The sequence below is a fragment of the Peromyscus maniculatus genome, chromosome 11 (assembly GCF_049852395.1).
Source record: "Peromyscus maniculatus bairdii isolate BWxNUB_F1_BW_parent chromosome 11, HU_Pman_BW_mat_3.1, whole genome shotgun sequence".
Lineage (NCBI taxonomy): Eukaryota > Metazoa > Chordata > Mammalia > Rodentia > Cricetidae > Peromyscus > Peromyscus maniculatus.
The window spans coordinates 80,688,826-80,705,291 of NC_134862.1; the positions used below are offsets into that span (position 1 = coordinate 80,688,826).

The 16,466-nt window shown below is 41.5% G+C and overlaps 2 protein-coding genes across 2 annotated transcripts in view; both read right to left on the reverse strand.

Annotated features, from left to right (window-relative positions):
* Positions 1–16,466, reverse strand: part of LOC102911632 (intelectin-1a-like) — a 144,106-nt gene that overhangs the window by 26,260 nt on the left and 101,380 nt on the right. The gene's annotated exons all lie outside the window — the stretch shown is intronic.
* On the reverse strand, positions 5,654–15,346 carry LOC102911329 (intelectin-1a-like). The gene is made up of 7 exons (XM_006990603.4): positions 15,289–15,346; positions 13,910–14,008; positions 12,536–12,783; positions 12,049–12,207; positions 11,519–11,639; positions 10,543–10,646; positions 5,654–5,821 (listed from the first exon to the last, which is right to left on the reverse strand). The coding sequence occupies exons 1-7, from the start codon at positions 15,344–15,346 to the stop codon at positions 5,669–5,671; spliced, it is 942 nt and encodes a 313-aa protein (XP_006990665.3). The 3' UTR covers positions 5,654–5,668.

A 16,466-nucleotide genomic window follows, 5' to 3' on the forward strand; every position in this document is an offset into this window, starting at 1 on the left:
CCCATGATCCACGTGGTAACAGGAGAAAACTGAGCTGCCTGACCTACATGGTATAATGGCTTGTGTCACACACACACACACACACACACACACACACACACACACACACACTCTCATAAATAACTATAAAAGTTAAGAACTATATAGATATCTTTGTCTCCTCATTATTCTCACACACCTTTCTTCCAATTAGAGAAAGCAATAGGAAACCTGAATGAGGTTTATCTGTTGGCAGTTCCCCGAGTGTGACCCAGTTCCCTCGTGCCAGACACCATTGATTGGGAGTGTGCAGACCATTTGCAGAACACTTTTGTCTTTTAAATGCTCCCCAACACTTAGTCCAGGACCTAGTTCAATAAGGACTATGGAGCTGTGAAAAAGCAGACAGATGAGGCACCTGCTAAAGCTTCAGGCTTTTCCAGTGCAAAAGTGACAAGTTCTAGGAAAGTGTGACTCATGGAGCTAGGGAAGCACGGGGTGGGGGTGGGGGCACTCTAATCCAGAGAAGCTGCCAGGAGGACCTCACTGAGAAGGTGATTTGGCTTAACTCCTCACCTACCCTAGAGGGATGACTGGCATATGCCATTATTTTCATGGTGTCCTGATTACTCCTTGACTTTCCCTGACCCTTGATAAGTTTTTCATCTACCAAGTCTCAGTTTCCTTATTTGTAAAATACTGATAACAGTAAAGTTCCCGTGTGTTTTTCACAAAAATTAAATGAAACAACATGTATACCCCTAAGAAGTTACCTGGCTTAGAGTAACAACTTGTTGCATGCTAGTGAGTCACTTTATATTGTATTCTTGAGTGTTTAATAAAATATATTTCCATTTTAATACAATTTTTTTAATCTTCTGACAATGTAAGAGGGCACTGGATCCCTTGGAACTAGAGTCACAGGTGACTGTTAGCTTCCATGTACAAGTTGGGAATTGAACCCAGGTGCTCTTAACTGCTGAGCCATCTCTCCAGCCTCAAGAAAATATATTTGAATGTGATTTTTTTTGAGACATGTATGCCATGCTGGCCTCAAACTTCTGAACCTTCTGCCTCTACCTGCCAGGAGGTATGTACCACTGTGTCCAGGTTATGCGTGCTAGGGTTATGCCCTAGGATTTCATGTGTACTAAAGTGTGGACCTTCAATTTAATTGTACTCATTTAAGGGAAATTTGGGGCATTTTTGCTAAAGAACAGCCTTGTTGTTGTAGTGTAACTCCAAGGCAGATGTAGAGAAAATTAGCTAATGTTTCCAGACACACAGGGGGCAATGGGTGAGAGGGTATAGCAGTCAGGCATGTCAGGGACAGACATAATGTAGACAAATTACCATTATAACTTTTTTTAAAATTTGCAAATATATATATACATATATTTCTGTGTTTTGTACCCAAAACACATTAAATGAACCTGTTCTCTAGCTTGTCTTGTTCTAGAGCCAAAGAGATAAAGATATTCTTTTGCTATATTACATTTTTCTTCTTTCTTTTTTCCCTCATAATTCTTTTGTTAGATTGAAATCTTATCCTCTTCCTCCCCCCTCCTCTTCCTCCCCCTCTTCTCCCTTTTCTTCTTTCCTCCTCCTCCTCTTCTTCCTCTGTAGGAACTTATAATGAAACCTATGGCCTCATGGATATTAGGTAAGCACTCTCCTGATGAACTGGATCCCAGACCTCCTTTTAAATTTATTTTTAATAAAAAATCATTTATTGTAATGAACTCACAAGTAAAAACATCAGTCAACCTGGTGAACCTAGCCATTCAATTGCTTGCCCTGTTCCTAACTCTATACTTGTCAGTGAAGTTCAGGATGATTAGGTGGCCTTTCAGGAGCTTTGCTGAGGGTTTTAAACTTTCACTGTCAATTACATTTTAGGGACTTATCCAACACACACACACACACACACACACACACACACACACACACACACACACACACACACTGATAGAGACATAAGTCATGTGTCATTTACCTGCATTTCATCCTTCCTCATCACCTGATGTCTTACTTAGGGTTTCTATTGCTTTGACCAAACACCATGACCAAAAAGCAAGTTGGGGAGGAAAGGGTTTATTTGGCTTACACTTCCATATCGATGTTCATACTGAAGGAAGTCAGGTCAGGAACTCAAACAGGGCAGGGCAGGAATTGATGCAGAGGCCCTGGAAGGGTACTGCTTTCTGGTTTGCTTCCCATGGCTTGCTCAGCCCTATCACAATGGGCTTGGCCCTCCCCCATTGATCACTAATTGAGAAAATGTCTTACAGCTGGGTCTCATGGAGACATTTCCTCAACTGAGGTTCCTTCCTCTCTGATGACTCTAGCTTTTGTCAAGTTGACACACAAAACCAGCCAGTACACCTGAGATGATAGTTTTTTGGTTTTTTTTTTTTTTGGTTTTTTGAGACAGGGTTTCTCTGTGTAGCTTTGCGCCTTTCCTGGAACTCACTTGGTAGCCCAGGCTGGCCTCAAACTCACAGAGATCTGCTTGCCTCTGCCTCCCGAGTGCTGGGATTAAAGGCGTGCACCACCACTGCCCAGCAGTTTTTTGGTCTTTTTAATAAACGTAACACACCCTGTTGTGAGCTGTGTGACCTACCTTCAGACTAGTATATGAATGCTTGTCCAACAGGTCCCCAGTTGAGGTAAAAGCCCATGAAGACAGTCTTATTTGGCAAGGACCAGTGTACTTCGGGACAGCACAGAACACTGCTGAGAACACACAGCCTGTATGTTCTCTTCTCTGTAGTAATATTGATGATTCTCTTGGTGGTTTTAGTGTCATTTTGTCAATCATGCATGGGACAGATGTGGTCATTCCTGGAAACCCCGTTTTTTTTTTTCTTGAATATTTTCCTCTAGAATTCTTTGGGAGCTGATGCTTCTCAGATTTCTTGTCTGGGGATGCCAGCTACCAACTCAGACCCCAGGAGATGTTCTAATTCATTGCTGACAGGATCAGAGACAGATCACCCCTATTTCTGCAAATATGTTTTGAATTGGATTGTTGTCCTTGAAAATATGTACCTATGTCAATCATCTTTTAGTTTTGTAAAGACAGGATGTGCCTGGCTCAATATTTTCCAAACCAGCAAAATGATAAGTGTTGCTTTTGGTTTAAAGATATTTTGATGTAGAAGTATGAAAAAAAAACCTATTTGACATATTTGTTTTTGCTGTAGGTTAACATTGGAGGATGGGAAAATCTTGTTTGGAAAAACATACTTGTTTTGATGTATAAATAAAGGTGGCTGGAGCTATTTGGAGTTGGCTACTTGTGTGAAACTTATCTGGAGGTCAGACAGTTCATTTTTCGTGCTGACACCCCTTCCCAGCCTGAGCCCAGGCTGCAGCAGGACCGTGGCTATAACCACACTAACAGCACTTACTTATATACTTACATTCATTATAGGCTAGGATCCACATATGGGGGAGGTGAGATGGCCATATTTTACAGTATATATTCTAAGCCAATCTATTTTCTTGCAAAGTTGTTATTTCATTTTTCTTTGTGATAAAAACAATCTGCTACATATATTGCTGCAGGCTGCAAAAAATATGTGAAGTAGGAATTCAGCTGGTTATGCCAAAGCTATACCTGGAAGAATTAAGGACTCTTCCAGAGGATGAGGCCAAGGCTCAAGGAGTGTTGGTGATATTGGCTTTTGATTAAGAGCTGATTCCTGCTATGAATTTCTTGTGTGCTATTGTAGCTTTTCCATCATTCATTGGGCACAATTTTCCCTATACAATTAAAGTATTTGTATGACTTTCTCCAACTGTGCTAACAACAGACACAGTCAAAATTCCTAATTTCAGGCCTTTCTGTAATTATGTTATTAGCAGCATCCAGCCAGGACCATCTTTAGATGATGAAAGAGTCTGATACCTCCCAGATTCTCTGGGAATAGACTTAAGCATCCAGATGGTCTGTTTGCAAAGGCCTGGTGGATGTGCTAATTAAGCTTAACCTTCCCCTTTCCAAAGTCTTATCTCTAGTTTTAGATCTACCTTTAACAATGAACTCAGAACTAAAGGGTTTCTTTCTACTTACAGGTACATCAAGCTGTGACTCAGGCTGCCCAGCCACCGAGTGCACTCCTCGGCCCCGCCAGAAAACACAGCAGCCGAGATAGCTTGGACAGATAGGGGAACCAAAAGAAAAGAGAAGGCAGTTCTATTTCACACATGACATAGTGACTTATAGGTTCCACAGGTTCTTAACATTTCCACTAACCACTTCTAAGAACATAGTTGAGCACATGAACCCCCTTTGCTTAGATAGTAACCGAATTCAGCCCTTAGTTGATTCATTTCCCCACTAGTCACTCCCCTTCTGGGTTGTAAATGAGAGCTGACAATTTGTGTGGATCTTATTGCCACTCCTTTTGACCTGGAGGGAATTCAAGCCTGGTGACCTTGCCTCAGCCAGAGCATTGCTATACAACTGTGAACCTCAGAGACTTAAAGGGAACTAGATTGGAGGACTAGAAGAGAGAACTAGAAGGATGAGATGGAAGATGAGGAAGAGCCAGATAGGGAAGAACTAGGTGGGTAGAATGAGATGAGAGAGACCAAGATGGGGCAGAACTAAGATGAGGGAATTAAGATAGCATTTAGGGAGAGCAGCAGAAAGATGTAGAGAGAATCAGACAGGAAAGGAGCAGGGTATGAGAGCAGAAATGGAAGCTGTGTAGAGAAAGAACTGACTCAGAAGAATAAAGTGAATGGATTAAAGAGTTTCATGTGCATAGATTCATTTCCTATCATCTAAGATTAGATTAACAGCTGGTTGTGGATTCTTCCATGGACCCTGGGAAAGAGCCATCGAGGTCTGGACCCCAACAGTCCTCATTACCTGGTGCTACAAACAAATTTAACTGATTTTGGTACTCAGGGGACTGATAGGAAGCAAGGTTTGGGACATATCCTGGCAGAGGGCTATTGACCCCAATAGTCTTCGTTAATATATAAACTGGAATATAATGCATCTACAAAGAAAAATTTTTATTATACCTCTTTATTCATGTTGCACCCTCAAGTGTGCATGTGTTTATGTATTTGTATGCTGGTACCATGACGGATGGGCAGAGGTCAGAGGACAAGTCTCAGAAGTTGATTCCCTCTCTCAATCATGTTGATTATGGGAACTGAACTCAGGCCACCAGGTTTGTTGGTAAGCACCTTTACCCCAGAGCCAATTCCCTGGCCCCTTAAGTAAACTATTAAAACACTATGAATTTGTTTTGTTTTTGTTTACCCAGGGCATTTGTTACATTGGTAGTTTGTGGCGAGCACAGGACACACTAGATGCGTCTGAAAAACAAACTAGCAAGGAACTCAAATAAAATAAGGAAGCAGTGGAGTAGCGTTCCTCTTTTCTGTCCTGTATCTCCTGGGATGTTTGAGGGACTACCTGAGAGAATATTGCTGTATCAGGATTCCAGCCCTCATATCCCAAGAGAACCAAACAGGGCAGCAGAAACTCTTTTTGAAATCTCTCATCCCTGCATAAACAAAATTCATAAAGATACCCAAGCCTGCGATGTATGTAATTTATTCTCCTTTCCTGTGTCATTAGCATTCTAGTAACTGGGTAAGTTTTTCTCCATGCATGTGAGTCCACAGACTGGAGGAGAAGTCTGGGTCCCACACCACAAAGTTCTCAACGATAGAACAGAAGGACAGCTGCTTCAGTTATCTCCAGGCTATTGCTGCTCTCAATATGAGTTCCATATCCACTCCAATCATATGCAGAGAAGTCGCCACATTGTACGGGGTTACCTTCTGGGAAGTATCCTCCTCCACCAATGCAGTGCTGGAAAACAAGAAGGAGAAAATAGCAATGAGAGGTCAGCTGGTGATATGGTTTGGATATGAAGCATCCTCCCCAAAAGTGATATGTACTGAAGACCTAGTGCCCACTGTAAGTAACATCCAGAGTCAGGGCTTTGGGGAAGGCATTGAACAGGAGGACCCTACCTTCATCAATTAGTTAATCAGTAAGGAGTGTCTATTTTGAACTGACTTTTGGGAGGTGGTAGAGCAGTATATGGGGTGGGGTCTGGTTAGAGGAAATAGATCACTGGGATGGGAAGTGTGGTGGTTGGATGCACATGCTTACATGACATAAATGTACCTATGTTGTCACTGCCTAGGGGGGACAGCCTCCAAGGCAGCACAGGGTTTGAAAGAAATCCACAGTGTTAGTGTAAACTAAGACTTTGTTACCTGAGGGGTTTAGGGAAGGAAGACATCATGCACTTTCCTGATGGATTCCTTCTTTATTCTCCTCACGTTATTCTCTTTTGTTCCCTTTCCCTCCACCACTTAAATACCCACCAGAATCTTTCAGGCAAGACAGAAATCATAACGAGGTTACATTCCATTTCTTAAGTGAATGATTATAGGTAAAGACATGATTGAAAAGAGTCATCCCGACAACTCACATGCAATATATCTAAATAGCCTGTCATGAGCAAGCAAGGAGCAAATTTTCTCAGCCAACCCTTTTGTTGACATGGTGCAATTGTAGTTATAAAGAAAGAATCAATTATTTTATTATCTACCTTGAGAGATAATCTTATAAAGAATTTTTAAGGAATCATAAACCTAAACTGCCGAAGGGACCCAGAGAACGAGAAAATTGTGTATTTATAACCTATACTTTTGAGTGTAATATCCACTTTGACCTTATGCCCTAAATTCTCACAGACAGTGGGAAGGGAATTCAAACTAAGTAATGACTAAGTGAGCATTTTGAACTAACACCCTGTAATCAGGAGTCATGAATTTTGGATCCTCTTTGTGTCCCATAAGTGCCTAGAGAATTCTGGGTCTTGGACAAAGAGACACTTGGGATATTGTACATCTTCTAGTTCAGGCTCAGGTCAACATTTCTGAGCTACTTAAATCTTTTAGCATCAGTCAGCACTTTCTGAGAAAATGTGGTGCCATGATGCTTAAATCTTAAAATGCACTTTCTGCCCTATGTATGACTCCAGACTACAAAAGAAACCCACAACTCCTGTTTTGGGGAATACAGAGTAAAATTGCTCTCTGTAATCCTGCTAATAATAATTCCTTTCTCACGATGCCTTCATGAATTCCTTAAGCACCACTTCCCAGAGGGGACACATGGTCCAGTTCCTTGTAGCTTGTGTCACCCTCTGACTTCAGTTAACCGACTGTTCACTGATGACTCAAACTGTCAATCTGCAGTTCAGATGTTTCTTGAGCTAAAGATCTTAAATCATTCTGCTACTCGAATCACTATTTGGACATTTCAAGCTCCACATGAAAAACAAGGTTAGCTACAGCCATGTGCCACTTAACAATGGGGATTTATTGTGATAAATTCATTGGCTGTTCTGACCACAGTGTAAACATCACAGGGTGTCCTCAAACAATCTAGAATTGTTATGATGTTTCTAGGCAGTACTACCATGTGAAACCACTGCCATCTAAGCAATCCATCACTGACCAAAGCACATGAGTGTAAATCCCTTCTTGACTCCAAACCAGGTCTTCATTCAGACATTGTAACTTAATAAATGCAGTTCAATGGCTTTGAACTGATATTTCCATGCCATAATCTCCCAAGTAGCAGAATATGTTCTGCCACACCATCCCAAAAATCAGGGAAGAAAATAAATTAGATGGGCACTAAATTACACTTAAATAGGAACAAGAAATACTAGTGTGATATTACAGAGAAATATGATTATAGGCAATGATAGTGTGTTGCAGAGTTCAAAAGCTAGAGGAAATCAATTGGAATGTTTCCATCACAAGGAAATGTGTGTTTGAGAGACAGACAGGCTTAACCTGATGTAAACATCGCATGATCTATTTGTGTATTGAATCATCACAGTGTATTCTATTAATATGTAATTTTATGTTATTAGTTAAGTAAACTTAATTTTAATAAGATTTTTAAAATGGTATTCACTCACCCAAGTGAAAACCATAAGGTTATCCTAGATATCGCATCCTAGTCTATGTATTCAGCTGGTCTCAAATTTTAAATCATCAGTGTTCACTGGCCGCATACACAGGTCCTGCTCTACTTCATGCTTTCACTTGGACCCTGGAAACCACCTTGTTTTGTGCTTAGTCTTTCCCCACTCAAAGTTGACTTTGTGCTATCAGTGTCATCTTAACACAAAGATAATAAAGTTAGTCTTCCCCTTTAAAATGTGTCGATGGCTCCCATCATTTACATGCAGTACAAACTCACTAGAGTAATGTAAAGGTTTCTTCTTGATCTTGTTCCTGTTAACACTTCCTAAATCAGCTCTTGCCTCTCCCTACATCCATCCCTACACCAAAACTAAAACACAGCTTGCTGTCCCTCAATACCACATGCTAACTGAAACACAGGAAAACTGTAATATGCTGTTCATTCATTCACCCTCAATTGGTCTGCACCATAAGCTTCTGTACATCTTCCAAGACTCAACTCAAAACTACCTCTCCTATAAACTGGGTGTGCTGTCACAGGCCTGTCATCCTAGCACTCATGAGGTAAAGACAGAAGGATCAGACGTTCAAGGACATCCTCACTATGCAGTGAGTTTAGAACCAACCTAAGATATATGAAACCTGTCTCAAAGACAAAAATCTTTTCCTGCAGTCAGTACTCTGCCATTCCCAGTGCTCAGTGTAGCCCCTAGCTATCATTTGTTTGTTTGCCTTGTATTTTGCTGTCTTTTGTTTAATGGCACTAGGAACCAAAACCCAGGGCCTTCTGCATGTTAGGCAAAAGTTTTACCACTAAGCCATACCCAAGCTCCTTAGTTTATATTTCTATTGTACTTCAAACACATCAGATAACAATTACACATTTGTGTGAATGTCTAACCTTCTAAGTGCTAGCAAGGTACATGGCATGGCAGGTCTCCTGTGCCATTACAGTGTAGGTGCTCAAACAAGCTACACTAAACAGTAAGCAAATAACACACTGGCACCTGTGCACACTGCATTTCATATTCTTCAGACATGACTGAAAGGTGAATAGGAACCAGATTTTCACAAGGAGACCTTCCCTCTCATTATCTCCATCACTCTCCATCACAATCAGGGGGCCTCCTTGTCAGCAAAGCTTCCTCATCCTACCAGGAGAATGGATACTCTGATGTTCAAGGAATGAAATATCAAAAAGAGCCACCTGTGAGGGGCTCAGGACCCTTTTCTGAGACTGTTACTTTGAGGAGGTCTAGCTTCCAAGAGAATTTGTTATTCTTGGCAATCCCCACCTCATTCTGCCTTTTGCCACAAATTAGAAAAATAAATAAATAAATAAATGTTGGAGCCTGCTGACAGTCAGCTGGGTAGCTGGGTAGAGGCATGCAGAATGAAGAAGACAGAAAAGAGTCAAGAGGTGTGCTGGTCAATGCCAGACATTCCTGAGTTTATTTCAGCCAGCTTATATTCAGTTTTGAAAGACAGAGGTAGAACAATGCACAGCACAGGCATTCAGCCACTATCTATCCTGCCTTGAGCCAACACGCAGGCAGGTTTTTTTTTTTTTTCTCAATATACCTCTGGCTGGCATCAGAGGCCTGGATCTAGCTAGATAGTGTGTTCCTTCTTGTGAGCTAGTCAGGACTTTCTCACACCCTTGGAGCAAACAAGCCTGAACTCTATTGACTCAGAATAGACTTCAGATTCAAAATGGGGAAACTGAGTCAGTTGTGGGCTCCCACAAATAAACAGTAGAGTCTAATGATCCCAGGCTTAAGGGAGTATCAGGCACCTGCAGTGGAACTGAGTGCACCTCACCTCGCAATCAGTCTGCACAATGACCATTAACCACAGAAAGTGCCTGTGATGGTGAGGTGGAGAACCTGGGTGAGGTCTACCAGATGTCCACAACTCTTCTAGTAAGCCTTCCTCACAATAAGCATCTATACAAACCTTGGAAAGGATCATTTCACTCTGAAAGCTAAATCCTGGGTGGAGAATGACAATACCTGGGGACTCTCTGACAGTCTCAGCCTCCAAAGGCTTCCACAGACTTCCTGAATATAAGTGTCACCCTGACTCCAAGTAACTGAGTGCTTTATCCTAAATACTAAGCAAACAGCGACAGTGAATTAGAAGATGTAAAATGATTTTGGTCTTCAACCATACAGGATATTTGTATCTACACAGAAGTTCTGATCCCTGAGACCAAGCCAGCTACAAGGTCACACTCTCACACACATGCTCGCACTACCATGACAGTCTCCCATGCTCAACACACTGAAAAACTCAGTCTAACCACAGGCCCCCGTGGTCCCTAATAAGACTCATGTGTTTGGAGTTAGAGAAATGGCTCAGCAGTTCAGAACACTTGCTGCTTTTGCAGAAGGATCCAAGTTCAGTTCCCAAGCACCCATGTCAGGCATGTCAAAACCCATGTAACTCCATTTCCAGGAAATCTAGCACCTACTTCTGGCATCCTAGGCTACATGTACTCACATGCACATACCTAAACTCAATCACAGAGGTATATATATTAAATAAAAATAAAAAAATTATTAAAAAGTGACTCACAATTTCAGTATTACATCCAGTGACCCTCATGCCAGGACACAAGGCATTTGCTGCTCCCTCATTATTAAACACTCTGAACTGAACAAATCCTGCAATAAATTCCTCTGAAAAGAAAAAGTAGAAAAAAGCATTCAAGGAAGGTTCTTGAAATCCTCATCCTGAGGTCAATGCAGAGATTATCAGCGCCAGACACAGATTATAGGTCAACACATCAGAAACCCTGTGGAGTCTGATACTACCAAATCCAATGGCTGAAACATCCCAACCACAAACATAGCTAACAGGAAGTTATTCCAAATCCCAGAGTCTATGAGTGGGTCTTCAAAAAGACCCTAGTCTGCGGAAGGCTTGTATGAAGAAATTTAGTAGCCCAGCAAGACCACACTGACAACCTCCATTGGACCATCACAGTAGGTAGCAAGTATATTGACTCTGGTCCTATCACACTTTCCTTGTTCCCTTTAATTTTTAACTTTTATATGCCAAGAATAAAGAACAAGAGTTTTAAATTTACACAGTACAGCTTCAACATCTATAAAGGGTGTTTGTCACCTTTGATTTATTTTAAATAACATGATAGTCACCCCTCACAGTAGAAATAAAACTCTATTTTTTTAATTGTTTTACCCGATTTTGTTCTGTTTTTCTCCCCCTTGCACATGGACCTGGCCTGTGTCTGAGAAACCACTGGATGATATCAGTTTTGCTAGAACTGATTTTATAGCCACATTTCTTCAGAGCAAATGCAGATCTCCTGTTGATACCCTGTGTTCTCAGGCAAGTTTTGGACCTTCAGTGATCCAATCGCCTAGGCTGTAAAATGGGTTAGTAGTAGTTGAGAGCCAAGGACAAGCAATTGAATGAAGTGAAACAAAACACATTCATAGAAGAGAAGCAGGCTGTAGTGCATGGTAAATGACAGTTTGTTGTTATAACTGAGTTCTGCATAGTGTTCAGAGGAGCACTGAAGACTCACTCTGGCCATTGGGTGAGTAATAAGAGGTTGCATTCTGAGCATCACCGAAGTCGTAGACCACAGGTATTGCTGGGCCATTGTCAGTCCAACACTTCCCTGCTCCATATTTCACCGGGTAGTTCTACAAGGAACAAAAGAAGTCACTGGGTAAGGATGGCAGCATTGGCACTCACAGGAACACTGCCCTGAATGGAGAAGAACAGCATGTGTCCAGTAACAGATTGTTTCCAAACCAGATAAGAAAGAATCCTTTCCTTGGTCTGTGTCTCTTTGACCCTAGACCTTACCCTCCCTCTCTCTCTCCTCTTCTCTCCTCCCCTCCCCTTCCCTCCCTCTCCTCTTCTTTTCTCTTCTCTCTACCTCCCTATACTTCTCTCCTCTCCTCTCTTTCCCGTATACCCATATCCATTTTCTTCTTTGGCTTACTACAATTAAATTAGGAAAACATGGAATAAAACTTGCCCAACTTCAAATATCTGCCTCTCTCTCCACATCCATGAAAAGCAGCCTCAGCCAGCAGTCTCCAGTACCTGGTACAGGCCAAACAGATTATGACCCAGGTGCTGCAGGAAGCCACTGAAGGTGTGGTACCTCAGCAGGGAACTGTTCCTCCAATTGTGCAGGGGGCTCTTGTTGGGAACATGCCAGATACCCAGGTTCTCAGCCTGGATGTCAAAGTAGCCAGGGTTCTGGAAAGCAACCAACAATAAGCTTGGCCAGATCAGGAGGTTTCACTAAGTGAAAGACCCACATGCAGAGTCCTCAGCACAGTTTATCTCTGGGCTCCATTTGGACAGATGACCAGCCATGCTCTGATACTCCCATTTCTAAGGATAAAGTTCCCAGTGCTACTAGCTACTTACTAGAAATCCTACTTGGGAGGATGTTGAGATTCAAGATGAATATTTTCACTTCTTCAGCCCTATGTTGAAGGGCAACCTTCCAACCCTCTCCCAGGCATGCTTGGACTACACTCACATCCTCACCCTTTCCCAAGTGGCCACAGAGTGTACCAACCTTGTAGTCATCACTTGTGGCCCCCTCTGCAGACCCAAAGGTGTTGTAGTTGGCCCAGTTGCCATCTCCCTCTGGGTAGTCGATTCTGTTGCCTTGCTGACTGGACCAGCGATCACCCACTGTGCACTTCCCAAGCATGTTGTTCTCATGCACACTGGCCACCAGGGTCCAGCCACCACCTGCAGTGGTCATGTCACAGAAGGTCTGGTAGATGACACCATTCTCCGTGCGGAGGAAATAGAGGCCATCTGTAGAGAGAACCAGTCCACAGTCCTGTGTGCAGCCTCATTGTCCTTCTCTAGCTAATGCCTCATTCCCTGAGTGTCCTGTCCCAGGTGTCCCAGGGGATCTTCCTGTGTTCAGAAAGCCATGCTTCTGTGATTGAGGCTGAACATAGAATTATCCAAAATGACAGTGATTTATTTCTAAAGTTAAATATAAATATTATCAAAGGACTTTGCAACTCTACTTGGTATATACCCAAAGAACTGAGAACAGGGCCTCAGCTATGTACATTTATGTTTGTTATAGCTCTGGACCCAAGACCTGAAAGGAAGAAACAATCCAAGTATTTCTCTTCAGAAAAAAGAATAAGCAATATACTGTGTTGTCTATTATGCAGAATATATATTGTGTACATTCCTATATATCCAATAGATCAAAAGGATGAAGTGAGCTGCAGAAATGGCTCTGTGGTTGAGACCAAGCACTGCTCTAGCAGAGGACTTGAGTTAGGTTCCCAGCACTCACACTTGTCAGTGTACAAGTTCCTGTCACTCCAGCTCCAGAGGACTAGATGCTCTCTTCTGGACTCTGTATGTACATACATATACATGTACACATTCCCACACACAGACATGTATATCTACACACAGTAATAATAATAACACTTAAATCTTTTTAAAGTAATTAACTGTCTATAACACATATAAGCCTTGAAATATGCTAATGAAATAAGGTAGATTACACATATGAGGTAAAAAGAATTGACAGATTCATAGAAGTAGGAAACAGAACAGCAGCTCATAGGGCGTACAGAATTTTGTTACTTCTTGGCTACAGATTTTGTGTAAGGAATGGAAACATTCTGGAGATGGATAGTGGTGATCCATACCATTGTGAAAGTTGTTCTTGACTCTGAAAACACTAAAAATTTGTCAGTGGCAATTTTTATACACTATGTACATTTCATAACATTTTTTATATCAAAAAAGAAAAGCTATCCCAGATGACAAAAGTCTGATTTCCTAAGTGGGTTATTTGTTTGTATTTTTGAGACAGGGTCTCCCCAGGCTGGCTTGGAGCCTTCAATCCCCTGCTTTATGCTCCCAGTGTTAGGATTACAGTGAGGTCCTTAAATGCTTCGTCACTCACCTTGTGCTCCACTCATCTCCTGCTTGATTTCCTTACAGCTTCTCAACAGAGAAGAAGACACAGGATTGGCCCATCTGTTGGTATCCACGTTTTCTTTAACTAGAGAAGATGCAGAGTTTCACTCTCATGTGACACTCAACCTCCTCTTATCATTCATCCTAAACTCATCCCATGACTTCTCAAAGCCTCACTCTGAGAATCAACAAGATTTGTAACTAGGAAGAAAGACAAGAGATTTGAAGGCTTGGAGAACTTTGTGTCCAAAGTCCTGAAAAAGGGGAATAAAGTGAAGTCCAGATTTGCAGTAGAAGAAATGCAAGGAGCCTAATGTGCCTGAAGCATGGGTAATGAGGTCGACAGTACAGAGGTTTGACCAAGGGACCCTGGAATAAAAAGCCTTGCAAACTAGCCTCAACCCTGCAATGTCCTCTGAGAACCTAGAAGGGTGGAAACAAACAAGAACTCTGGGGTCAGAACTACTCAGGTGTAAGTAGCTCCATGTTTATAAGAGAAGTATTTTGGGATTTTATTTACTGAGTCTGAGCTTAAGTTTCCTAGTGCCTAATCCCAAGCTTATAAAGAAAATTATGTAGAGATCAAGTAAGATGTCATTTCTAGACTTTTGTTTTTCCTTAAAAATACTAAAAAGGCAGTGAAGAGGAATTACATATTTTAAAATAATGTTCTTGTAGACAGCTGAATTGAAGACAATATTCTCTGGATATAGAGCAGGTCATTCCCTTGGCAATGAAACTCCAAGACCTAAGCCCTAAGCATAAGGAGTGATTATGACAGAATACAGTTGTTACAGAAGTTCCTCTAGAGCTACACACAAGTACAGAATCTGGACCAGGACATACCTTCACAATCTATTGCCACTGGCCAATTCCTTTAAGAGGCACTCAGCACCCAGCCTACATCTCAAAGGCATTATCTATAGTGGATGGACTAAATTGTACTTACATGTCCAGGATATAACAAAAATAGTCCTTTATTTTTTCAGGAGTGAGAGGGCAGATAATTGGGAAGGGTTGTAAGGAGGAAAAGGAATGGGAAAACAATACAATTATAGTTAATTTCATTTTTTTAGAAGGCATGATCGGACAAGCTGTGGTGACCCACGTCTTTAATCCCAGCACTCAGGAGGCAGAGGCAGGTAGATCTCTGAGTCTGAGGTTAGCCTGCTCTTCAGAGTGAGTTCCAGGACAGCCAGGGCTACACAGAAAATCCCTGTGTCAAAAAACAACAAACAAACAACTTTGACAAAAGAATGATCTCTGGCCATCAGAGACCCAGGTCCTAGAAGTATCCAGTCTAGTGCTGAATGCCTATAAAGTTAGAGGTGACCTGAGAAATCTGGATCCCATAGCAAGACTCACCTGCACTGCAACTTCTGGTGGCCAGGATGATAAAGAACAGGAAACCAAGTCGGGTCATGGTCATCTAGAAAGAAAGAAGATTGAAGGTCAGTCTCTATCTAGACCATCTTTCCCATTATCCCTGTCTCTGCTCCTATCTAGTCCTACTTAAAGGCTCTTTCCTTTAAACTTCTCACATCTCTGGGCCTAAAGACCCGAGCTGGAGTCCACTTTCCATATTCCATCAATAACAACTACCTTCCCCTCCATATCCTGCTAGAAACTCAGAGTTGCCAGTTGAGTGGAGAAGAGCCCCCCTCTCTCTGTAGAGTCTCTAGTGTGGTCCTGGTGAGGCTCTTGTCTTTTTATGGGAAGAGCCTGGTGGGAAAGTCCAGACCTTGCCAGTGTTCTCCTTTCCTGGCAGGATGCCATTGGAGGGGCAACTTTTTTATTGCAGGAAATTTCTTTTTACAATGATGATTAACGGAATTCAAAGTCCCTAAAAGACAAATATTAAAGGTCATATCCTAGTATTACCTTCAGGTTTGGAAATTTCATCAATCTGTGTATTTTCAAAAAAGAAATAGATGAGGAGATTGTAACATTTGACATTCATTTGTATTATTTTGTTTGTGTTCTTCTTGCACGGTAATACATAAAAAACCCAAATATTTATAATTATCCTCATTTCATAAGAAACCTTTTTTTCCAGGTGGGTTGGGATACAATGTATAAAAATAGTACATTTCTTATAGACCTGGCTCTCCTTAAACTCACTGTTTAGGTGAAGATGTCCTTCAACTCCTGACTCTCTACATCCCACCTCCCAAGTGCTGGGATTATAGGCACACACCATCAAACCTGACTATAAAAAAGAAAAATTTAACAACAAAATGGTAAAGAATAATTTAAGAATAAATAAAAACCTTTAGTCTGCATAAGTTAAGGTCCATATAGCCCTCACTATTTTGTCCTTGATTTTCTCATAGCTACCACATACTAGTGAAATTTTAAAATGGACCGAATTTGAAATTAAGTCACTAGAAATTCCCTCTGAAGATGCTTTGAACTTCCTTTATCCCTGCATTTTGTCTTTCTCCAGTTCTCAGGCACCACTTTGGACTATAATGGAATCAATTGCCTTTTCCTCAGCATTAAAACATAAAGTACAAAGCTTTATTATGATTCTGACAATACTA

Excerpts from the sequence above, each read along its gene's own strand:
- LOC102911329 (XM_006990603.4), bottom strand. The coding sequence starts at position 15,346 with ATGACCCGACTTGGTTTCCTGTTCTTTATCATCCTGGCCACCAGAAGT. Across the intron at positions 12,784-13,909 it reads GGAGATGAGTGGAGCACAAG|ATGGCCTCTATTTCCTCCGC; the intron begins GTGAGTGACGAA and ends TTCTCTCTACAG. Across the intron at positions 5,822-10,542 it reads CTGGATGTAATACTGAAATT|CACTGCATTGGTGGAGGAGG; the intron begins GTGAGTCACTTT and ends CTTGTTTTCCAG.